Source organism: Cibotium barometz, chromosome 52 (genome assembly GCF_041138505.1).
Source record: "Cibotium barometz isolate CiBa-2024 chromosome 52, ASM4113850v1, whole genome shotgun sequence".
Taxonomy (NCBI): domain Eukaryota; kingdom Viridiplantae; phylum Streptophyta; class Polypodiopsida; order Cyatheales; family Cibotiaceae; genus Cibotium; species Cibotium barometz.
Genome location: NC_141097.1, coordinates 19,715,001 through 19,741,756, shown reverse-complemented (window position 1 = coordinate 19,741,756; position 26,756 = coordinate 19,715,001). Strand labels below are relative to the sequence as shown.

Genomic DNA, 26,756 nt, shown 5'->3' with positions numbered 1-26,756 from the left:
TGGGAGTTCACCTCCTAACAGGCCACCATATAGAGTAAGTGCAGCTCAACAAGAAGAGATCATGACACAAGTAAATGATCTCTTGGAAGAAGGGTTGATTCAGCCCAGTTCTTTGCCATATTTTTCTCCTATCTTAAGTTGTCCAAAAAAAGGATGGTACTTGGAGAATGTGTGTTGACTATAGAGCATTAAACAAGGTAACCATCAAGGATCGGTTTCTAATTCCAAGTATTGATGATATCTTAGATAAAATGGAAGGTACAACATGATTTAGTAGAATTGACCTCAAGAGTGGTTATCATCAGATCCGGGGGCTAGCTGAGGATGTGCACAAAACTGCTTTCAAGACCATTGGATTTTATCGGTTTCTCATCATGCCATTTGGTCTCACTAATGCACCTGCCACATTTAATAGGATGATGGACCGTATATTCAAACCTCACCGAAAGTTCATGCTGTGTTCTTTGATGATATTCTAGTATTTTCAAATATTGAGGAAGAACACAGGAAACATCTGGCCATTGTCTTTAAGGAGCTTCGTAGACACCAGCTATTCATTAATGTGAAACAGAGCGAGAGTTTCCTCGCTAAAATTCAGTATTTGAGACAAATTGTGTCAAAAGATGGCATGCGAATGGATCGTGAAAAGATCCAAGTCATTTTAAACTGGCCAAATTTGACTTCTGTGCATGAAGTCAAGAGTTTGCTTGGATTATACTCTTATTACAGGCGGTTTATCAAACAATTTGCCTTGTTGGCAGCACCTTTGCATGATCTTGTGAAAAAGAGTAAAATTTACATGGGCTGAACCTTAGGTGGTAGCTTTCCAAAAGTTGAAAAATGTAATCAACCAAGGGCATGTGCTTATTGTGCCTAATCTCTCCAAACCTTTTGTGGTGGAATGTGATGCATGTGGAGACTACATTGGAGCAGTCTTGAATCACGAGAGACATGCCGTTACTTTTGAGAGTAGAAAGTTGCAAAATGCCGAACTCACATGTACAAAAATGATGATGATTTTTAAATTATATGGGCTGAATTAAATGTTGGGTCATACACTTCCATCATACTCTTTGAAGGATGGTTATGTGTATATGCAAAACCGTATTTGCGTGGTTAAAAATTTGAGGCAAAAGGTCATGGAAGAGCCCCATGCTCCTCCCTATGCAAGACAACTAAATAGAAGCCGAGGAGGAATGTCACAAATCCCTAATTTCTCTCCTCCCTATGCAAGACAACTGAATAGAAGCCGAGGAGGAATGTCACAAATCCCTAATTTCTCAGGCCTAAGATTAAACCCTATGCATATACATGGCCATGACATGTACATTGGATGGGTCTTGGGAAGTCCATTGACATGACAGGACGTATTTCCAGGTGTCATTTGTAGATGGGGCTTCTTTCCTTGATGAGCTCAAATTGAAAGCATAGGTGCTTGTGAATTTGATTTTTATTTGTATGTCTAGTTTTGAATGCCTAGGCAATGCCTGGATCGAAAACTTGTGATGTCCACATGATGGGGACGCCTTGTGGGACAAGTGTGTTGGATCACTTGTTTCCCTAATGGGGCATTTGATGGGTTTTGCATGTGGTAAGTATTTAGTTTAAAATCTTAATTCATATTGAATGGTTGCCGGTTAGCACAACAATAAATTTTTATGCAGACAAAGTCTTGTCCACGTGGACACCAAATGTCCACCCTCCCAAGCGAACAAAACTCGAAAGGCCCAAAACTTGGGCTTTGTGAGTAGGAACCACCTTATGACTCAACGGGCGAACTCAGGGGACACATGGCACTACTTCCAACACCAAATCACCCCATGCTACCACCACTTCATATTCTCTCTCCTCTCTCTAGAATTTTTTTTTTTCATATTTCTCTTTTTCTTGGATAAGAAAATTGATTTTGAGAGTTTTTGCTCACATCTTATGAAGGAAACACTTGTTTGGAGTGCTGAAAAACCCTAGAGCTATAGCTTGCTCTCTTCTATAGGCTACTACAATCAATTACCTTCATCCTACTCTTAAAGGGGAGCAATTTTTATATCTCCATAGCTATAGAAAAGCTGTTTTACAGCCCATTATTGGTTGTTTTTAACTGTTGTTCGACATCTTTTTGAATGTGTGTGTTGCCCTCATAGATAGGAACGTTATCATGTGCTGTTGTCCTAGAATTAGGGTCTGCAAACCCTAATTTCAGACCTTAAAATTCTGCAACAACTCTTAAATCTTGAGGATTCATTGCTGAAATACTGTTAAGAATCAAAACTTTCACCTTGCCATTCAATTTCATGTGTTTCAGGTACACGATGAAGGCAAAACAATGATTCTACTCTCAACTTTGAGAGTTCTTTGGGCAAAAAAAATGTATGTTAATATGCCTAAGTGCAAGAGGCCATTGACAAGAATGTTCATGAGTGAAGCTTCACTTGAGCCTTTGCCAGAGGCAAGGCAGTGAATGAATTTAAAAGTGGTTGAGCGTCTCACTTTGACCAATTCCCCCGTGATCACATGGGGATGGGATCCCATGGTGCTCTCACAATGATGAAGGGCTGAGGGGTGCCAGTCATTTGGAAGATATTCTTTGCCATTGTCTTCACTTGCATTGTAGAAAGAAGTGGTAGTTTGACAAGGTAGGGCCTTGGGCCTTGGGCTGTCCACTAATGATGCTTGATGTATTTCACTCCTTAATGGTAACGAAAATGCCAATTTAAGGGGGGAGACCAGCCCATCTTTTGGTCCCTAATGTTGCGAAAATGTGTCACGATGGAAAGAAGAAAATCTTCTAATTTATATTTGTGAAATGATGTTTCGATGCTTATGCTGAATTCAAGGGGTTAATTATAGTGTTTACGTGCAAATACTTCCGGTTTGCTACAGTGACCACATAAGGGTGTGGATTATATCACTCCAAATCCTGCAAATGCTTTGTGTATCATACACCACCATGTCCTCAACGGTCTCACTGCATCTCGACCTTCAAATGTGCTAGGCAACGATGCTAGCAGTAATCTCCCATGCATCGTACAACCTCTATGCAGGTGACGTATCCTATCTTCAGCAGGTCCTAAAGACGGCATCGGCAAGCAACTCCTTGACTAACATTATTACACCCTATACCTGAGCTACGGGCTTGACTATGTCAACCAAATGATAGCACCAAAAGAAATGTAAGCATCCTTCCAAGGAAATGTAACATTGCAATCCAAATATTTCGGGCTTCCCTGCACTGCCATAAGCAATGGTAAACTATCTCTGAAGGCCCGCCGCCTTGCACATCTTGGGCATGTCGGGCTAACCCCAACAACCGATCTCCATTTGGTTGTGGCAAGACCAGCAGGTAGAGAAAGCCAAATAAAGGAAGATACATGTGTCCTCCTATAACAACCTTCTCCAAAAAGTCCTTTGAATGTCGGGTGTGATACCATAAGCCTCCCAATGAGGTCTAGGACTCTCTGAATGTGTCACACGACCAGATGCTTGCCGTTCCACAAAGTATAACTAAGGAAGGGCATGCTTTTCATCTAGTTGGTAGCATCCCTCCACTCCCACTCACCGTGGTCCCAATGCAAATACATGATAGGGCATCCACAATATCCTGCACAACACATCTCTCCAAATACCATCCATTCTGTACTGAGATAAAGACCGTTGCTTCATCCTCTAACGTTGGGAGGCCCATAACCTGTAGAGGTACACCTGTCCCTGAGAACAAGTGAGTGATGAAGCCCTACCAACAAGGTCCCTATGATCTAGTGGTTGGGTATGGGCACAATCCTCTCACTAGTGCCCCTCGATGTTGCGTAAGCACCCCTCTTTGATTCTTTGTGAGACTTTTAAGCCTCTTCCAATCCAGCACTATAGAAAAAGAGTCTCCCAGCCAACCGACTGAATATGAGTAGCTGCCCAAAGAGGTCTACCATACTCATCCAAAATCAAGTCATTCCACGTAATGGGTTGTCTGTTAGCCTCCTTAGCGGAACGCAGAGGTATGTAAATCAAGAACCTCAGCATGCCATCCGAAGCCCGAAGAAAGGATCTAACCAAAGGGGAGGATGGGGGGTGATGCTCTGCCTCCGAAAAGATAAAGAGTGGGTTGTGTATCCTGTCACCTCCCCTAACCGCAGTATACCTCATAACCTGCTGCATGAGAAAGTCTTTCCATGGCCGAGTGCCAAGAAGAAATCCTTGACAATCATCTTACAAAGCAACGCCCTACACTACACCTCTGGGTCTATGATGTTCAATCCTCCCTCTTGCTTGGGTAAGATAATGGTTTCGCAAGCAACCCTAGCCTTGGTGTGTACTGTGCCATCCAATCCTGACCAAAGAAAATTCCAAATGAGACAATGTAACTAGCAAATGCTTCCCCTATGAAGAACCCAACAAAAAATGATAAACCAAGTAGTGGCTAGCACAGTGCTTGGTTAAGGCTCTAGATGCTAAATCAAGCTTCCTGCTACTCCAACGCTGAAGTTTGCTTTTTATCTCATGGGCATAGGTGCAACCTGTTGTAGTGGGGAGACTGTTCAATCCCCCCTCTTGCTTGGGTAAGATAATGGTTTCCCGAGCAACCCTAGCCCTCGTGTGTATTGTGCCATCTAATCCTCACCAATGAATGAGACAACGTAACTGGCCTATGCATCCCCTATGAAGAACCCAACAAGAAGTGATAAACCAAGCAATGGCCAGCAGCACTTGGTTAATGGCTCTAAATGCTAAATTAAGCTTCCTCCTATTCCAATGCTGAAGTTTGCTTTTAATCTCATGGGCACATGTGCAAACTGTTGTACTAGGGAGATGTCAATGCCAACCTTGCAGCCAAGTACCTGGCAGTGCATCCTCTCTCAATCCAAGTGAACCCCAATTTGCTTTGCAGAGAATCACTAATCCGAAATCCCACCTACTTGTGCCAATTAATGGTGGCTCCTATTGCCAAACAAAACATCTCCAAGACTGTCCGTAAGGTACAGAGACATGCATGTGAGGCCACCAAAAATGGAAAAACACCGACTTGAACCCTGATGGAAAGCATTCCATTCTGAAGACTGCAGAAGAGAAGGGATAGAAGCAGGGACCGCAGAAGGAAAGGGCAGGCAGCTCGGCAATCAGGAGGAGGAGGGGCGGCAGAAGAGGAGGCAGCGCAGGCAGCAGAAAAGAGAGGCAGGGGCAGCAAACTGGCAGAGAGGGCAGCAGGAGAGGAGAGGGGTGGTACGGGGAGCTCTTCGCAGCTCGGAGCTGGAGATGACCTCAAACTAATGATTCCTTTACTTATTATTTTAGCTTACACTGATACCCCTATGGGTTTTCTTAAAGACCTAAAAATAAAATCTCTTTCTCATGTTACAAATTCAAAAAAAAAATGAGTGATGTCACCCACCAAGTACAGTCAAATTCTCCAGGTGTGACAAGTTCTCTATTTTACAAATACTGTTGTTGTCAAAATAAAGCTTTGCCAAGTATTCAAGTCCAGCCAAATGATTTATTGTTCTGAGTCCTGGTCCATCCATAGAAAGGTACTTGTTAGACACCAACAAAGCCAAGCAACTCAAGATACGATGTCTATCTGAATCAAATTGTTTACGACTGCAAACACAAAAAGAAGAAGATAAAAGTATGTGGAAAGCAATCCATCACCAACCACAGTGACAATTAGCTTTTCTTGTGTGAGCTGAACACTGATTCGTGCATGTAAATATATTCATGCATTCATGCAGAAGGGTTCTCTTATGCACTTGCTGCTTTTACATAAAAAGAATGATGAAGATCCAAAATATGCACTTCACGTGAGCATTCACCTAGGGCACACAGCTCAATTTCGTACAACCCCAGCGAACCAAGATGCTCCCTTCCATTGATTTGTTTGTAAGTTCTCAGATGCGTCAAGTACATTTTAGTGTCTTGTAAAGGTACCTTGTATCTTCACATCAAGACCTCTTCCTTGATTTCTAGAGAGTCTTACACTTGAGAGGTTGAATAACATTTGTGGTACACGTTACACATACAGGCTTGACAAGAAAGAACTTTCCTCTCGATGGTCGTTGGCATTCAGAACAGAAATGTCCTCCAAGGTGGTTATTTAATCTTGCATACCCTTCCAGGCAACATACTCCAGCTCCACCTCCTCAACACAAAGTGACAAAAGGGACTGTTGCCCTCTTGGAACTATTGTGCTATTATGCCCTCTTGGAAGTATTGTGCTATTAGGGTCCTACTAATGTTAGCACAAAATTTTGCATGTAAAACTTTAGCTAATAGAAATGGTATTCCTATTCAATGCTCAATTGAACAATCAAAGAGAGTATCGATTCTCATAATTTAATCAAAGAGAATTTTCATTCAATCCTTGCATGATGTGGATTGCAATCCTCAGTGGGTGGTTGAAATGTGTGTACTTCTTCATGGGTCATTACAATAAGGATGCACTTAAACTAGCTTTATTAATAATTATCCAATAAGTGACTTTACATTGCCCTTTAGGTAAACATTGAAACCACATCATCTATTGAGAACAGAAATGTCAACCTGTATATCATTACAAAGCTATTGATGAGTACTATCCAATGAAACATAGAATACTAAAAAATACTCCACATGCATGAACTAATAGGCTGAAACTCCTTCACATCCATCTAAGTCTTTAAAATACTTAAACTTGACTCTACCAAGTGGTTTGGTAAGTATATCTCCTACTTGACCACTTGTTGAGCAACACAAGCTCGACTTCTTTTGCTTGAACCTTTTCACGAACAATGGGATAATGAACCTCAATATGCTTTGTTCTAGCATGAAAACTAGAGTCTTTGCAAGTTAATACAAATTTGAGTGTTAAAACACACTGAAAGGTGTACCAACAACCAAATCAAGCTGGGGCGCTCTTCCCCCCACGCTAGTCTGTAGCCCCCCCCACCCCAAGCTTTCACCCCCTTAAACCCTTTCGCACTTCTTCTGGACCCTCGTGCCGCCTCTTTTCTTCATGACCCTCCTGCCTCATTCCCTTGTTTGTGTGTGCGTATGTGTGTGAACAGCCCCTAAAAGGGTTATTGTTCTAGACTCTAGTAGTGTGTGAGCACACTCTTATGAGTAAATACGATAAGTGTGCCATGTGGCATACAGTTATTAGAGTGATATAATTGTATGGGTCAAAAGGTAAGGCTGCAAGCCAACAAAAGCACGGCCCCCCGAGACGTCGGCCATGATTCCCTCACCAGCACAAGATCTAGGACATGCTCCACCACCATCAAAATACCTTTCCACGTGACGTACCTGAGGGAAACCTCTCGGCCATACCCATTGGCCCCATGCTTGATATTTTGGAGAGTGGCATACCATCTACTGGGACTGATGCTCCTCGCATGTTTCTACGTTCCTAGTATTCCATGATGAGTTTCCATGGACAGTTTTGTATCACCTCAATGAGATAGCTATGTTTATGTTTTGTTTCTACTTCATTTTCCATTCCATGATGAGATATGCCATGGGACATTATTGTATCACTTTGGTCTCATAGGCCCATTGGGTCTATAGTAGATGCTTATTTGGATCATTGACTTCCAGGACCAACGTTGCCTGGGCCTCCTCCTGCTTGAGCTCCGCAGACACAGGGACACCTTCTTGAGATAACCTCGGCCCCAACCACCCCGCCCCCTCCCTCGCCACCCAACCATCACCAGTTTCTTCTGGACCTAGGAGGTGGAGGACACCGACATAATGGATCTTGTGGACACTCCACGAGCTGCTCTGGACCTACCTCGCCTGAGAGGAGTTACCTCGGACCGAGCCTCTGCACTCCAACGTGCCCGACACCCTCGACCCCCCCCCCCCCCCCCGTCCCGTCGGCCACGACCACCTCATCAGCTCCAGATCCAAGGCATGCTCCACCGCCATCAAGCTACCTTTCCACATGACATAGCTTAGAGAGACCTCTCAGACATACTCGTCAAACCCATTCTTGACATTTTGGAGAGTGGTATACCATCTACTCGGAGCTGATGTTGCTCCCATCTTTTTATGTTCTTAGTTTTCCATGACGAGTTTCCATGGACAGTTTTGTATCACCCCAGTGAGAGCTATATTTATGTTTTCATTCTATTTTATTTTCCATTCCATGATGAGATATTCATGGACATTATTGTACCACTTTGGTCTCTCTCTCTCTCTCTCTCTCTCTCTCTCTCTCTCTCTCTCTCTCTCTCTCTCTCTCTCTCTCTTAGCTCAGCTGGAGAGAGACATGTATCAGCTGTTTTTGAGTTAGGATTCTGGGGAGGCCTGGAGATTGCTTAGAGAGCACCCCCGCCTCCGGCCATTACCTCTCCAGATACATGGGGCGAGTATGCAGCCTCCCTCTACACAGTACCAGAGCAACCACCACTACCGAACCCTCCAGAGCCCTGTCCACCCACTTCTACCTTCTTCACAGCAGAGATGGTGAGGAGGGCCATCAACAGATTGCATACAGGGAGGGCACAGGATCATGAGGGCATCGTAGCCGAGCATTTCATACATGCTAGAGATATGATTGCAGACTTGCTAGCTCTCATGTTTAATAGAGCCATGTGTGAGGGGTTTCCTAGGACTTGGAGTACCTCCACGATTGTGCCGGTACTAAAGTCTGCAGATCCGAGCCTGCCGACTAACTACCGCACCATTATGATTGGTCACTTGCTGGTCAAGCTATATGCCTCTATTCTTGAGCAGGAGTTGAGCAGATGGGCAAAGAGACAAGGGGTCCGAGCTCAGGGACAGGCCAGTTTCAGGAGGAGATTCTCTACTTTGGATCATATCTTTACCCTCAGGGCTATCATTGAGGAGGGTAGAGCACATGGGAGGAGGATCTATTGTGGCTTTGTGGATTTCCGCAAGGCCTTTGACACAGTGCCCAGAGCTAGACTGATGCGCAGGCTGCAAGACTTGGGGGTTCCATGTGAGCTCATTTGGGGTATTATGGCACTTTATGAGACAATAGTTGGGCAAGTCCAGACTTCAGAGGGTCTCTCCCAGCCAATACACTCCACTATAGGGGTGAAACAGGGCTGCCCGCTCTCTCCCACTCTATTTGGACTATACATTGATGAGATCTCTGGTTATATTGGGACACGAGGGGACAGAGGAGCCCAGTTAGCTGGCACTTGGATACCTCTGCTCTTATATGCTGATGATATTGTGCTTATAGCAGACTCACCAGAGGGTATGCAGAGGCACTTGGATACTTTACATGCTTATGCACAGGACAGTGGGCTCTCAGTTAACCTTGGTAAGACCAAGATTATGGTGTTTAATACTACAGCTCGGTGGGTCTCGAGATCAGTGCCTATTTTCACATATGTTGGAGTATGTTGACTCATACACATATCTTGGAGAGCCAGGGATGCAGAGCCTCAGGACAGGCTGGCTTTCAGAGGAGCTACTCTACCCTTGACCACATTTTCACCCTGCGTGCCATCATCGAGGGTAGAGCACAACACCAGAGGATTTACTGCTGCTTTGTGGATTTACGCAACGCTTTTGATACTGTACCCCGAGCCCTCCTCTTACACCGTCTACTACAGGAGATTGGAGTCCCATCTGACATGGGTAATCGCCCGTTATGAGTCGGTCACCGAACGAGTGAGAGCCCCAGGAGGTACATCACAGAAGATTTCCAACACTATTGGGGTGAGAGCCCCAGGAGGTACATCACAGAAGATTTCCAACACTATTGGGGTGAAACAAGGCTGCCCTCTATCACCCACTCTTTTCGGCCTCTACATTGATGAGATCTCGAGCTTCATTGATGGATTAGGCGGGGCTGGTCCCACACTGGCAAGCATATTGATCCCCATACTACTTTATGCACATGACATCGTCCTCCTCTCATGCTCAGACGAAGGGCTTGAGAGATAGTTTGACGCCTTACATGACTTTTGCACTCAATGGGACCTGTCTGTTAACCTTGGTAAAACCAAGGTAATGATCTTCAATACCTCTCGCCCCGTCACATCCAGATTGAGCTTCACATATAGAGGGGATCCACTTGAGATTGTCTCATCCTATGTCTACCTTGGTGTCACTTTCAGTGGCCCACGCTTTACCATGCTTCCCGCAGCACATGCCAGAGTGACGCGGGGATATGCAACCTTGAGCTTACTTGAGCGGCAGTGCTTCCAGGCACATTTCCAGGAGCCCAGGACGAAGGGCTGGCTTTTTGACACCCTCGTCACACCAGCCTTGATGTATGGAGCAAGTTTCTGGGGGCAGATTTATCCGATGAGGATTGGCAACGAGTTGAAAGGCCCCAGGTCATGATGTTCTCCCATATGATCCGCAACAAACCATCAGTCCCACACCAGATTATCCACGCAGAGTTTGCTGCAGCCCCGATGGTAGTGGAGGCACTCTTCCAGACACTCACATACCTCCATCGCATCATTCACATGGATCCCCACATGTACCCGAGGCTTGCCCTGTTGTCCAAACAGCTAGCACTTGAGGGGCACTCTAGAGTATGGTATGCACTAGTTTCCACTTGGTTCTCAGTATATGGGCTCTGCATGGACCGCCTACCCCTCCTTCAGTACAATTTGAACTCCCCTTTTCGCCGGCTATCTCACGAGGATACCAACCGGGTTATCCGGTCAGATCTTCTTAGCCTCTACACACATTGCACATGGATCACACCCCCCGAGTTCCCCACGAAGATGCACTTATACAAAGACCACTTCCTCACTCACTGAGGATGGATTCGTCCAGCAACCGGGCTACTTTGAGTGTTCACATATCCCATCCATGCGGATTGCGATTGGCCAGATACGGGTTTCTTCCCACCGCCTCAAAGTGGAGACAGGTAGAGCTGAGCGCATCTTCAGAGCCGGGAAGCTCGTACAAACACCCAGAAAGGAGAGGATATGCCGACTATGCCACACACAGGTTGAGACGGAGGTGCATTACATATGCCGCTGCCCAGTATACTATGAGATCCGCGGGAGGTTTCACTGTCTATTTCGTGAGGGATTCGATCCACTCTTCAGGATCATTGACTTCCAGGACCAGCGTTGCCTGGGCCTCTTCCTGCTTGAGCTCTGCAGACACAAGGACACCTTCTTGAGACACAGGCCCTACCCACCCCGCCCCCTCCCTCGACAGCCAACCATCACCAGTTTCTTCCGGACCCAGGAGATGGAGGACACCGACACAGTGGATCTTGTGGACCCTCCACGAGCTGCTCCGGACCTACCTCACCCAAGAGGAGTTACCTCGGACCGAGCCTCTGCACTCCAGCGTGCCCAACGCCCTCGACCCCCCCGCCATCAGCCACGATCACCTCATCAGCTCCAGATCCAGGACATGCTCCACCGCGATCGAGCTACCTTTCCACGTGACATAGCTGAGGGAGACTTCTCGGCCATACTCGTCAGCCCCATGCTTGACATTTTGGAGAGTGGTATACCATCTACTCGTAGCTGACGTTGCTCCCATGTTTTTATGTTCTCAGTATTCCATGACGAGTTTCCATGGACAATTTTGTATCACCCCAGTGAGATAGCTATATTTATGTTTTCATTCTATTTTATTTTCCATTCCATGATGAGATATGCCATGGACATTATTGTATCACTTTGGTGTCATAGGCCCATTGGGTCTTTAGTAGACGCTTAATATATACCTTGCCCACCCGCCGTTGCTCAGGCCCCCAAGGCAGCAACCAGAGTGAAATAGCACAATGAACCTGCAAGCAGAATCTACATGCACTCGATGATTTCTGCACACAGAGGGGTCTTACTGTGAACCTTGGGAAAACCAAGGTTATGGTCTTTTATACATCGAGACAGGGCAGGAGTCAGCTGACATTCACTCTCGCAAGACGCCAGGTGGAGGTGGTGACATCATACGTGTACCTAGGGGTTACCTTCTCTGCAGCAACCACGTGCTTCACCATGGGTTCAGCAGCCAGAGATTCAGAGAGATGCCACAAGACAGATTGTCATACAGAGCTTTTGAGGCATCTAGACAGCTGGCTGAGGCAGGAGACAGAGGATCATGGTACGCACAGGTCACACATTGGTTCTCACAGCATGGCCTAGACATGGATCATCTACCACCATTCCAGTATGACAGGGATGCACCACATATCCATCTCTCTCATAGTGAGAGGAACAGAGTATTGAGACAGGACCTATGGCAGCTCTATACACGAGAGACATGGATATCCCCTACATAGCCTCTTCCACCGAAGATGCTGTACTACAGAGATCACTTCATGAGTATCACTGATGATGGATTTATATAGAGGCCTAGATACATGGAGGGCTTTATACCACACGGGTCCCGAGTAGCTATTGGTCAACTTAGAGTCTCATCACATCGATTGGAGATCGAGACTGGCAGAGCAGCACGGAAGCCCCGAGAGGAGAGGGTATGCAGATTGTGCTTTGAGGAGGTGGAGAGTGAGGAGCATTATGTATGCAGATGCAAAGCATATACAGCCATGAGAGAGAGAGATCCCATTTTATTCAGAGAGCCACATTCCCTACACCAGCTCTTTGAGGCAGCAGACCAGCGCATACTGGGGAGATTCATTCTAGACATACAGCGTCAGAGAGAGACATCATTACAGGCTCAGATAGCTCCAAAGGGGGGACGACAGACACAGATTACTACATTTTTTCAGAGATCCACCCCACTCCCAGCCCCTACACAGCAGGGAATTACTCTCCAGAGAGCAGAGACACTAGCCCGCAGGAGACAGAGGACACCTGGCTTTCGGACACCACGCCTCTACCAGAGAGAGATGACAGAGATCAGAGCTCAGTTTCACAGAGAGGGTGCGGAGCGACTGGCTCGCTTCAGAGCAAACCCAGGCATGTTCTTCAGGGAGCTATGGACACCCCCTTCATTGATGTATACCATTTTATACCCCCAGTATGGTACAGGATGGAGCTAGCTAGGTTGCATATCATGATTGTATACTCCATGCATATAGCTTTGCATTCTCCTAGTAGTAGAGCTCCATCCCCTCCCCCACTCATTGTACTTATTGCACACCCAGATTCAGCTTTTTAGTTTAGTACTTTTTCATTTTGTTGGGATGACAGACGATACCCCACACAGGTACACTAATTTGTCTCATAGGCAAGAAAATCTCTCTCTCTCTCTCTCTCTCTCTCTCTCTCTCTCTCTCTCTCTCTCTCTTTGTTGGGATGACAGAGGATACCCCATACAGGTACTCCGATTTGTCTCATAGGCCGAGTTCGGTCTTTTGGAAGACGTTAATAAAATCTTTCTTTCTTTCTTTCTCTCTCTCTCTCTCTCTCTTTCTCTCTCTCTCTCCCTCTCTCTTTCCCGTTGCCCATCCATCTCTTCGCTTCTATCTCTTCGCTTCGCTTCTCCCAGCATAGACGGAGGTTGCAACGGCGGCAGATTCGGATTATTCTTGCGAGACATGCGGGACACCCAGTCACACGGTGCTGACCACAGAGGATATTGAGGAGATCCGCCAGCATCCGATGCGGCACATATTATGAGATGGAGGCACCTCCATAGTGTACCCCCCGTCCCACATGATATTGTATCCCCTCACTATACTCCACTCACCTCCATAGCGTAGCCCACCCCCACTATATTCACACCCTATAAGGGTTTCTGTTTGCCTTCTAGTTCCAGTTTCATTTTCTAGGTGCCAATAGTATCATCTTTATTTTTCTTTTTCATTTTCTGGTTTTTTATCCAGACATTGTATCAGATCCACCATTATGTAACTTTTTGGTCTCATAGGTCATTATGGCCTTTTGAAGACGTTAATATAACATTTCATTTCTCTCTCTCTTCGCTGCTGCTGGTGCCGCCCCCCTTTCCCACCCGCCCTCTCTCTCTGCGCGCCTTCTCTGTCTGTCTCTCTCTCTTCGCTGCTGCTGGTGCCGCCCCCCTTTCCCACCCGCCCCCTCTCTCTGCGCGCCTTCTCTGTCTCTCTCTCTATCTCTTCGCTGCTGCTGGTGCCGCCCCCCTTTCCCACCCGCCCTCTCTCTCTGTGCGCCTTCTCTATCTCTCTCTTTATTCATGCCAGAGATATGCTTGCAGAGCTTATTGCTATGATGTTTAACCGAGCCATGTGTGAGGGTTTTCCTGAGACTTGGAATATGTCCACGATTGTGCCTATCTTCAAGTCAGGGGATCCCATGCTTCCTGGGAATTATCGTACCATCATGATTGGTCACACATTGGCTAGATTATATGCATCTATTCTTGAGCAGGAGGGGAGTAGATGGGCAGAGAGAGAGGGCATACGTGCATCAGGGCAGGCAGGGTTCAGGAGAGGTTTCTCCACTCTTGACCATATCTTGACACTCAGAGCTATTATTGAGGAGGGCAGATTATATGGCAGGAGGATTTATTGTTGCTTTGTGGATTTCCGCAAAGCTTTTGACACAGTACCGAGAGCCAGACTGATGCGTAGACTACAGGAGATGGGAGTGTCCACACAGAGCTGATTTGGGGAATCATGGCTCTATACAAGACAGTTGTGGGGCAGGTACGTACTACTCAGGGTATATCTGAGATGGTTCACTCCACTATTGGGGTGAAACAGGGCTGCCCCCTTTCTCCCACCTTATTTGGGATGTACGTGGATGAGGTTTCAGACTATGTAGAGCGGGAGGGTGACAGAGGAGCACAGCTAGCAGGGACATGGATTCCGCTGTTATTGTATGCTGATGATATTGTGCTGATCTCAGATTCTCCAGAGGGGATGCAACGTCATTTGGATGCATTGCACACATTTGCACAGGACAGTCGATTGTCTGTTAACCTTGGTAAAACCAAGGTGATGGTGTTTAACACCACAGCACAGTGGGTTAGGAGGTCAGTACCCACCTTTACATATGGTCAGGAGACAGTGGAGTATACAGATGCATATACTTACCTTGGTGTGGTTTTCAGTGGCCCACTATTTTCCTTGAGGAGAGCAGCGGAGACCAGATTGACCAGAGCTTATGCAGCATTGGGGAGACTAGAGAGGATGTGTTCGCAGGTTCAGTTTCAGGAACCTCAAACAAAGCTCTGGCTCTTTGACACTTTGGTCACTTCAGCCATGGATACTCATCTTCTCCAGCTCACGCAGGATGGGTTTGTGATTAGACCCAGCTACATGGATACTCATCTTTCTCATGGGGTACGGTGTGCTATTGGTCAGATGCGCACATCCTCACACCAGCTAGAGATTGAGACTGGCAGATTCAGAGGAGTACCAGCTGAGGCCAGGATTTGTCAGCTGTGCCAGATGGAGCCAGAGACAGAGTTACATTACATATGTCACTGTCCAGTATATTATGAGACACGAGGCCGTTTTCACTGCCTGTTTAGAGAGGGTTTCGGACCACTTTCTAGAGTCATGAGATACCAGGATCAGAGATGCCTCGGATTATACTTGCTGGAGCTTCGTAGACATAGAGAGGGTCTCTTGAGAGGGAGGGGATCAGAGAGGGAGAGACACCTACAGAGGCAGATTACAGACTTCTTTCGGCCAGAGATTGAGCAGTCAGGCCAGCAGGCATTGCAGCTAGCCCCAGAGTATAGCCGCACTAGAGGTACACTGATTGATCGGGCTATAGAGCTGGGGCGGTCCAGGCGCCCCAAGATGAGAGGCCCATCTCGACACCGGTGGAGACTACAACAGAGGATCACGACCATACTAGCACGGCATGGGAGACGTCCAGTCAGAGTACTCACCATGGAGGACATTGAGGATATCTGCCATCGACCGATGAGAGACATCTTTGGATAGTGATGTGTATGATGCTTACCTTTGTTGCTGGAGTTTTCCTCCCAGATGTTATCCATTAGGAGCTCCTAGTACCGTACTTTTCCTGATAGTTATTTCAGTTTCAGTTAGTTGTTTTTAGCTTTTCTTACACAGACATTGTATCAGATCCACCAATTGTTGTAACCTTTTTGGTCTCATAGGTCATTTTGGCCTTCTGAAGACGTTAATATATCATTTCATTTCATTTTCTCTCTCTCTTCGCTGCTGCTGGTGCCACCCGCCCTTGCTCAGGCCCCCAAGGCAGCAACATAACTCTCCCTGTCTCTCTCTCTCTTTCCCGTTGCCCATCTCTCCTGCTACTCACATACGCACCTGTGCACCTATTGCCCACCTGCTTAGTTGTAGGGTAGGGTTGTAACCCACCTCCAAGCAGATAAGGGCTTGCACCTCATGGGGGTGGGGTTCGTGAAGAGCAACCTCTCAAACAGTCCAGCAGTTTGACATGGCCAGCAAGAAAACCTTCTCCGAAACCCTTATCTCCCCTCCTACCAAACCCAATTACCTCCTGAGCATGATTCAACATCTTCAGCAAACAAATTCAGCCTTGCAAAATGAACTACATCAGACAAAACAACATCTTTCAACCCTAGAGAAATAGATTAAGGAACAACAACACAAAAAAGAAAACAGGGAGGAAATCACACAGGTAAATTTACTTGATCCACAGCCTAAAGAAATTCTCATTAAAGAAGTAATATCACAGATTAATGAAGAGAAAAGAAATTAGGGTGGGTGGTTTGTCAGAGGGTTGGGAACAGGTGGAGGTATTGGAGGACGAGGAGATTGCGAATGATACTTATGTCCCGGAATGCGAGATTCTACAAAGAAAGCTGTGCAGAGCTATCCCTTTCATCGACATTGGAGATCCCTCAGTGGCAATCAAAGGAAAACATGTGGTTTTGAGGTACGCAAATATGAAAGACAAAATTAAAGTCATGAAGCAAACAAGGTCACTTAAGGGAACGAAGGTGTGTATGGCGGATGAACTCACAGCCACACAACTAAAAAACAGGAAACAAGAACTCAATAAAGTATACGAAGCAAGGCAACAAGGAAAATGGGCAGTCTACCGTAGAGGTAGAGCTGTTATTGCAGATTTCAGGACAACCAAACATGGTAGTAATGAAGAGTAGCTGCTAGAGAAATCCTTCATGTTATCTAGGATTCTGCTACGGTCATGTAGGGAATTTGAACTATTTTTAGTTTTATCTCTATTTTCATTTTGTTGCCCCCGAAGTGGAATGTAATCACATGGATGTATCTGATTAGTCCTATAGGTCAGATGTGGCCTCTAAAGGACGTTAATATAGTTTTCTTTCTTTCTTTCTTTCTCTCTCTCTCTCAAATCATCAGTACCACATGAGATTGTTCGGGCTAAGCTGGGTGCCCCACCAATAGTAACCGAGGCCCTATTCCAGGCAGTTACCTTTTTACAGCGGCTATGGGAGCTCCCTCAGCAAAGGTACTCCCGATTGGCATTGACCTCATCCATACAGTTGGCAAAGGATGGAGATACTCATTGTTGGTACGCTCAGATTTTTCATGGTTTGACCTACATGGTTTGCACCCTTTCAGTACAATCTGGATTGTCCATTTTTGGATCTCACCCACTCAGAGCAAAACCGCGTGATCAGGATGGATATCATCAGAGTGGACACAGAGAGGACATGGACTAGCCCCCTTGAGCCCTTGGGCACGAAAATGGCTCAGTACAAGAGCCATTTTCTACACCTCTCACCGGATGATTTTATCACCTGCCCGGCGTACATTGATGTACACCTATCACATGGGATACGTTGTGCCATTGGACAAATCCGGACCTCATCACACCAGCTGTGGATTGAGACAGGGCGATATGTGCATCAGATCTTGGATGACCGCATTTGTCAGCTATGCTACCAGGAGGTAGAGACAGACGAACACTACATGTGCCGATGTACAGTCTATTATGAGATCCGAGGGAGATATCACTGCCTCTTCCGAGAGGGTTTTGGGCCGTTACGCAGGGTCATGGAGTGTAGTACATACATCCACATCGGAATCTACTGCCCACAACAATTCCTCTACTACGACATCAGAGCCCACCACCCATACCCATGCTCTAGCTCCACGCCCCAGAGGAGTTCTTAGTAAGAGAGCTCGATCCATTCTACGAGCCAGACATCCCCAACCAGAGCATCAGGACCCTCCACCACACAGACACGGATTCATGAGGCTCTCCGCTGACATGTCACGCTCCCATCACAGAGGCCTGACATTCACTCCACCATCAAATCGGTTCTAGCCGAGGCGGCGATCGATATTAGCTAATCACAGCATATCTCACTCTACACAGGATCATCTGTTTCCATGGCTCAGTATATCCATGGTACCATTGTATTACTTTTGGTCTCATAGGCCCTTGGGGTCTTCCGTAGACGTTAATCTCTCTCTCTCTCTCTCACCCTAGTGAGAGAGCTATATTTATGTTTTCTTTTTGTTTTATTTTCCATTCCATGATGAGATTTGCCATGGACATTATTGTATCACTTTGGTCTCATAGGCCCATTGGGTCTTTAGTAGACGCTTAATATATCTTTCTTTCTTTCTCTCTCTCGTCGTTTGGGCCCCATCTCTCTCCACCATCAGATCAGTTAAGGCCGAGGCGGGTATCACCATTAGCTGATCATAGCATATCTCACTCTACACAGGATCATCTGTTGATCACATGTACTCTCAAATGTTTTCATTTTATTTTTCTTTCAGTTTTCCATGGCTCAGTAGTTCCATGGTACCATTGTATTACTTTTGGTCTCATAGGCCCTTGGGGTCTTCTGCAGACGTTAATATAACTTTCTTTCTTTCTTTCTTTCTACTAAAGACCCAATGGTCTCATAGGCCCATTGGGTCTTTAGTAGATGCTTAATATATGTTTCTTTCTTTCTTTCTAGGTCCGGACTTCACAGGAAAGGAAAAGCATGAGGCTTTTGCCTTATATACCACCACAGGCAAGAAACCTTCCGATAATTCCGGGTCATGGAAATGGACGAGGGCAATGTCCCTAGTGACGGCAGTTTTGGGTTGGCCACTAATGATTGGAGTGACTCTAGCGAGGACATTTCTTCCCCTAGTGATTCCTCTGAGGAGGAGTCAGGACTAGAGTCTAGTCTAGACATTTTTGTACTTAGTGTTGTGATTAGTCACTACACACTTTATTGTATTTACTATTGCAGGCCATGGGCCATGGCTCTTATTTACGGCATGCCGCACACATATGTTCACCATTCATGTCTCTTTGTACTAATGTTTTAACTTGGTTCTAGAATCTAGTTTATGGCAACTTCTCTAGACTTTCCCGGGCCAAAAGTGTACAGATATCTATTTTTCAAGTGTTTTTAAAGTGGACCGTACCTCAATCGAACTTATTTTTCAAAATTTAAAAGTCCCGTACTGGTACCGTTTTTTCGTACCTTCGTTTCATACCTTTGTTTCGTACCTGACAACTATGACCAATAGGAAGACCCACAAGAGTCTTACACCGGGCTAGTACCAACGTATGAATCAAATTCTTGTTGCTCACAAAATCCCACAGCACCCCAATCCAGAAAAAGAGTCTCGAAAAATAGAGCTAACACCAAGGTGGTGGCTATATAGCCCCGAATAGTAGAAGCTGCTGCTCAAGGCAACAGCAATGCTATATACAAACGTTGGCTCAAGGACAAGCGGCGGATTTTCTGGGCAGCAGTGCTAGGCAGCTCTGGGCGGTGGCGTCACTGGTGGCTCAACCGGCGGAGGCCACGTTTCAGCCGACGGCGGTGGCTCTGAAGCAGCAGTGGCGGCTCTGAGGCGAAGCAAGGTGGCACAAGGAGCTGGAGAGGAAGATGATGATGGCAATGAAGCTCTTTACTCTTCACAAGGTGAATCTTCCAAGATGGCTCTCCACAAGTGATGATCTCGTCAAGAGGGTACAAGCTTCTTATGGGGGGAGGTCCCTGCTTTTTGCCATGCCTTGCTTTTGCTTTTGCTTTTCTCTTTTAAATATTTTAATAATAGTAAAAAATAGCCAAAGTTCTTGATTTGTGCTTTTGTAGCTTCAAGGCCTTGCTTTTTGGCCCTAGAGCTGCTTTTTGGAACAGCGGCTTTTAGCTTTTTGATCCAATTCAATGTCCTCTTTCCGATGGTGCCCTCAGCTCTCGGTCAACATAGTTTGACTTTTTGCTTTTTCTTGCTTTTTGACCAAGACTAGTGCTTTTTCCTGTGCCAGCTTTAGGAACCCTGTTCCCACGTGTCCATCAACTTGTCCTTGTGTCCGGGCATGAGTTCCATCATGTGAAAAGAGATCGGAGGGCCAAATAGTTACACACTAAGCGTTGGAAGGACTTTCTTCTGTAGCAAATTATGAGGTGCACTCCGATTAGGGGAGGTGATTGGACTTACAGCCCACGTTTTATCTTCTTGGATGCAGAGCACCGACCACCTTCTTCGCCCTTGGAGAGATCTCTTTTGCGAGCCTGGGATTGCATGAGGAGCTTCTTGGTTCATATTCCTCTGCAGTCAGTTGAGGAGACTTGCAGGCAGCCCATTGTATGGAATGACTTGATCTTGGATGAATATGGTAGACCTCTTGGAGCAGCCATGCATACCCAGTGGGCTGCCTGGGCGACTCTTCTCCGCTCAGTGTTGGATTGGAAGAGGCTCGTGAGTCTCACGGAGGATGAGAGAATGCTTTGAACCCAGCACTTGTGAGGCACTAGTCGAGGATTATGCAAATGAATGCAACCATACCTAACCACCACTGGATCACAGGGAACTTCGTGGAAGGGTCTCATCACTTATGGTTTGGCGTATTTTTCAAGGACACGGGTACTTCTTCAGGTCATGTGCCTTGGACAGAGATACCACTTCAGGTGAGGACGATATACTTGTTTTTTACTCCATTCACAATAGATTGCTCTTGGAGAGAAGTCTTGGGCAGAATATCATTGAGGATCTAGCGGTCCGGCCGGTGAGAGTGGTGGGCAGGGCAGGGAAGCACATCTATATTGATCCCCCTCAAGGGATGATTACAGACTCTTGGACCCTCTGGTTATATGATGGGTGTCCTATCAGATACCTGCACTAGGACCCCAATGAGTGGGAGTGGAGGAATGCTTTTAACCCAATGATAAGAATGCCCTTCTTCAATTACACAGTGTAGAACGCTAGACACTTGGTTCTAGGACAAATCCACAAAGTCCCTGCTTTTAGACCGCATTTGGAGGCTTATGGGATCACTCTTGACATTCAGGGAGCTTTTTGGCGGACATTGTAGCACCCGTACAAGGAAACAAAGATTTCCTCTTTTATTTGGCTTTCTCTACATGGTTGCCTTGCCACCAACTAGTGGAGATTGGTTGCTAGTGCTAGCCTAGCTAATTCAAGATGTGCAAGAGCTTCAGAGATAGTCTACCATTGCTTGTTCGTTGGTGCTAGCCCCCAGAAGGCTACTCCTCCATACATCAATGCTGGTGTGATGAGGGTGTCAAAAGGCCAACCCTTCGTCCTAGGCTCCTGGAAATGTGCGTAGAAGCACTGCCGCTCAAGTAATCTCAAGGCTGCATAGCCCCTCATCACTCTGGCATGTGCTACAGGAAGCATGGTGAAGAGTGGGCCACTGAAAGTGACACCACAGTAGACATAGGATGAGACAATATCCACAAGATCCCCTCTATATGTGAAGCTCAATCTGGATGTGAAGGGGCGGGAGGTATTGAAGACCATTACCTTGGTTTGACCAAGGTTAAGAGTTAGGTCCCTCTGAATGCATAAGTTCTATAAGGTAAGATGATGTCATCTACATAAAGTAGTAGGGGGATCAATATGCGTGCCGACCAGCCCCGCCTAGACTATCAATCAAGCTCGAGATCTCATCAAATGTAGAGGCCAAAAAGAGTGGGTGAAGAGGGCAGCCTTGTTTCACCCTAATAGTGCCGGAAATCTCCTGCGATGGACCTCCTGGAGCTCTCACTCATCCGGTGACGGACTCATAGAGGGCGATGATGCTCCAAAAACCATGTCAGAGACGGTGTAGGAGGCGGGCTTGGGGAACAGTATCAAAAGCTTTGCGGAAATCCACAAAGCAACAATAAATCCTCTAATGTCGTGCTCTACCCTCCTCAATGAATGTGGTCAAGGGTAGAGTAGCCTGCATGTCCTGAGGCTCTGCATCCTTGTCTTTCTGCAAATGAACTTAGCTCCGCCTCTAGCACCGATCCATAGAGTTTGGCCAATGTGTGGCCAACAATGATCATTCTGTAATTATTAGAATTAAGTGGATCTCTAGGGGGGTGGTGTTAGCAGACCAAGAGGGTGAAAATCCTTCCCAAAGGGCTCTATTGAACATGTAGGCTAGTAGGGCCCTGTTGGGGTGGCAAGGTATCATCGGCATGTGAGATGTGCTCAGTAGTGACTCCCTCGTGATCTTGGGCTCGCCCATTACGTAGTCTACGGATGGCCTAGAGGACCATGCCCTTTGTGAAGAAGGTGGAGGTCGTGGGGCGGGGATCTAGTGGTGGGGGTAGAGGTGGCCAATGGGGGATTTCATAGAGGGAGTGCGCATAGGATTGCCATGTGTCCGGGCCGGTGATACATGTGGTGGGGCGATGTTCTCGGAGTTTCCTCCAAGCCTCTTTGCAGTTTGGCCCTAAGAGTAGGGGGGGGCAGTGTTCTCAGAGTTTCCTCCAGGCCTCTTTGCAGTTTGGCCCTAAGAAGAGTCTGGATAACTCATCCTCTTTTCAAGCGTAAAACTCTCGTTTCTTGCATTGGGTGAGGCGCTAAGAAATTTGTTGCGCTTGGCGCTTCATGATTTGCCCAATCTGTACCTCGTGCTTTAGCAGGAGCATGTGGCTTGATATTCGTCATCATGCAGACAATTTTGGGGCATGGAACCACAAGGTGGATTGGGGATAGACCGCCACGTGCAGATGAATGAAGTGGTGGCAGATGTGTGAAGTATCGTGGTGAGCTGTGATGTGAGGGCGGATAGGGGGACAGTAGGATCCACATCTTCGAGTTGGGGGTAGATGTGGTCAGAGTAAACAAGGTCAAGCTCGTGAAACGGACCTGGGTGTAATGTGCTGAAGCCTCATACTCACTGCCTTCACTAAGATTTTGTAAGCAGAGTTATGGGCCTCCACTGTCTAATATTGGTCTTGTCCCCACCTTTCAGGACAAGGTGGATAAGACTCTCCGTGAGAAAAGGGGGCATCATACCAGTACACCACATCTCCTACAGAGCAGTAGTAACATCATCACCAATGTAATCCCAAAACTGCAAAAAGAAGGATGGAGAAAGACCATCATCCTTTGAGCATTTGCCTTTCAAGAGGATGTGCAAAACATGTCTCACCTCATCCTTCAAAAAGAGGGCATCCAAAGAGGCGCACATATCATATGTAATAAGCCTGGGCATGCACTCCTAGACTTTTTGTTGTGCAACATCTCTACCCAAAGAGTGGACCTCTGCAGAGAGCAAGGTCTGATAAAAATCTGAGGCAATACTCCTCACCTTATTTGGATCAGTATGAAATTCTCCTTGAGAATCCTCCAAGCATCTCAAACTACCCCTATTGTGCATAGGTCCATGTGCTGAAAAAAACAATTTGTTGCATTTGCCACCCATCTATGCCCAAAATGCTTGATTAGCATGAAATGCAAACTCAGCCTGCCTATCCATGGTCACCCGTAACTCAGCTCTAGCAGTGGACAAGAGATCTGTGATCCAAGGGGACTCAGGATGCTCATGGGAAACCTCCCTAGACCCTGCACATTCCATGAGATAATCCTCATGGTAAAGAGGAGGTTTTGATTCCGCACCTTAGCAACCGCTTGGCTGGAGTCTAGATCCGCTTCTCATAATTTTGTGGAAGGGGGTAATCCTTAGTGCAAAGTCCAATGTCAGCATGTTCACTCTGCAGAGTCTCTGCATACCTACACAATGCATGGGTGCCCTGCAGGACATCATGGCATATATCCTGCTGCACATCCTGCAAGGCCTCATAAGATGGCAGCCTGTCCTGTGCATCCATTCCAAGTGCATCCTGCATATTGTCCATCCCAAGTACGGAGGACTCAACATAGTCATTCTACCCTGATGCAATATCCTTCTGCGAGGATGACTCTGCAAACTCATCACTCTCACCCAATACATCACCACTATGTACATTGTCTTTGGGAAGGGCCTCATTTTGTGCCCCAGCATTCCCACCTGGAGGGTGGCCACGAGAGATGACCCGCCACTCTTGGCGAAAGGCTAGCAGAGGCGGAGCATCAGGCTGTCACTTGGGGAGTGCGTTTGAGCCACCTCCTATGACCCCTAGCCGTAGGGCGATCTCGTGCAAAGTCACCCATCAGGTGACAAACCCGGCACTAGTCAGGTCTCCCTAATGTCTCCATATGTTGCTTCAAGGGAGCATTAGATCCTAGAAGCAACACAAAATCCTCAAAGGGGTCACTGTCACAAGCCAACACCATAACCCTAGGAACAGCATCAGCCGAGGTAGTGACTCCCTGGGCAGTAGAAGTGGGAAAAGCTGGGATGGTGGGCACCTATAGGACCAGCCCAGAGGCTGCCCCAATGGCCTCCAACAACGGCCAATAAGCATTAGGAAGACCTGGGAATATGAGAGCAATAGGGTGACGGTTCCAGTCTTCTTCGACAAGGTCGAAGTAGCTGGTGTAAGGTAGGAAGAAAATCTTCCTTGGGTCCAAAGGGAAAGGACTGCCCTTGAGCACTTCCGAGGCTGCCTCCTCTCTGTCAAAGTCTACTTGGAAGAATCTTGTCCCCAGTACCATTACATCTTTAAAATGGAGAGCAAAGTCGGAAGGCAATGCCACCACCACCCAGTCATGGGCCTTGATACATGAGGGGTGAGAGCCAAAGATTTTTCCGATGATCATCATCTTGGAGTCTTTCTCGATTTCGGCGAAGAGGGTTGCAATCTCGTCTTGAGAGAAATGGATGGTTTGCCCAGCCGCAAGGGATCACATTTTTAAACTAATAGGCTGATCTCTATCTCTGATCTGAATAAATGCAAAATAAGTTGACATTATCTCCTTAGACACTTACATTGGATACATCCATGACGTAAATTCAACGCAGTAGCTTAAGCTATGTGCACCTAATTGATATAAGAAGACCCAGCTATGTCATTTTAGATGTGTGGAGAGACATCTAAAAAACGGGGAAAAAAGTTATGGAGTTTTTAAAGAGTTATTTTACTTACCTTTGAAGGAAAACACCAGGTGAGTTACACTCTTTAAGGGCATGACCCTTTTCCGCTCATCAAGTCTTTCGATGGATCCCACATCAAGCTGCATTTTCACCAAACAATAATACAAGCAATGTTTTAAAAAAAATTGTCATTTATCTATAACCTGTGTAGAGAGTGACCTCATTTACTGTTTGTATAAGTGAAGGCAGCTTCCACAGGTGAAGAGCCAGGTAATCAGCAATTAACTTAGCACACTTATGAATGCTAGCATTACATAACTCTGTTTGAGAGAGGTGATCTCCTATGCAGACTGGAATGGGCAAAGAAATGAACTTGCCTACAAGCTTCTTTATATGCAAGTTAAAACATGTGCATAAAGATTTAAACAACCTAGAGTGCTATGATATGATCTCTCAACCATCTATGACCTTCAAATCCAGTACAAAAGTTAGTAACAATGACCTTCCTAAAAAGAACTGGCAAGCTCACCACCCTACCATAGCTTCCCTTGGGAGCACCCCCACCTGGGTTTAAAACAACATTGATCTATGCTCAACAGTCCAGCTACTGTCACTAGTAGGCACACTATTAAATATTTTGATTTTGTTTGCACCATCCCCCTTTTAGAACAAGCCCCAATAAGTAAGGAAGCCCATTCTGGGACTCAGAGCCAACCAAACGACCTACAAATAGGCAACCAGCCTATGTGTCACCATTTGGCCGCACATTTGGTCCATCTCCATTTCTGGTGCCGCTTCTATGGGACTGTCACTCCATAGAGCAGCCATATTTGTGCCATGTTCAAATGAGGCCAAGCCGGTGTCTCATGTGAAAGGGCCGGTTACTTTGTGTTATATGGAGGGGAGACACTCTCGTGCCACCCATGTTTGGTGTCCTTTTGGTCCCTTTTGCATGGCCCTTGATTGTGGGCTGGCCACCCCTTATTTTATATATTTTTCTGGGAATTTTCCCAACCTGGATGCATTTTCCCAGTCGGCCAGCTTCAGTATGCCCAGTCGACCAGCTTCAGCATATCCAATCAGCCAGCTCTCCCCACCTATAACCTCTCAGTTTTGTATCTTGCCTAGTCTACCTTTTGCTCCCTCACTTATGAGACTACTTCTGTCTCTTGCTTGGGACTGTATCACTTCAATATATTCAGCATAGTTGCTCCATATCTCTCTCTCTCTCTTGCACTCTCTACTCAGCACACTCTAGTGCTTATTTGCTTCTGCTCTATGCACTCTTTCAAACTACTTATGTGTGGTGAAGGATATGTGTCCAAAGGTTATGGAGGAATGTCACGCTCCACCTTATGTTGGTCATAGAGATATTTCTTCTGGCCAAGCATGCGTAAAGACATTGAGGCTTACGTACGCGCATGTATTACCGAAAGGTGAAATTTGAGAGGCAAAAGCCTCCAGGTTTGCTTCAGCCTTTGCCTATTCCCTCGCAACCATGGGAAAGCATTACTATAGACTTCATTATAGACTTCCCCAGATCCCCGCAAGGAAATGATGCTATTTGGACTATTGTGGACAGGTCTAGCAAGCAAGCCTTCTTCTTGCCAGTCAAGAAAACCATTAAAGCCAATCATATGGTGAAGCTTTTTCTTGCTAATTATTTAACCATCATGGTATCCCAAAGTCCATTGTTGGGAATAGAGATCCCAGCACTACGAGCCTCTTTTGGAGGGCTCTATTTGAAAACTTGCGCACTAAGCGTGACTTCTC

The 26,756-nt window shown here is 46.3% G+C and overlaps 1 protein-coding gene across 1 annotated transcript in view; it reads right to left on the bottom strand.

Moving 5' to 3' along the window:
* LOC147608919 (dynein regulatory complex subunit 3-like) overlaps positions 1-26,756 on the bottom strand; it is a 168,569-nt gene that overhangs the window by 125,189 nt on the left and 16,624 nt on the right. Inside the window, exons 2-3 of the mRNA XM_086788617.1 lie at positions 25,036-25,123; positions 5,381-5,497 (exon numbers count right to left, since the gene is read on the bottom strand). Of these exons, the coding sequence (XP_086644743.1) occupies positions 5,381-5,497; positions 25,036-25,123 (205 nt within the window). The remainder of the gene's footprint in view (positions 1-5,380; positions 5,498-25,035; positions 25,124-26,756) is intronic.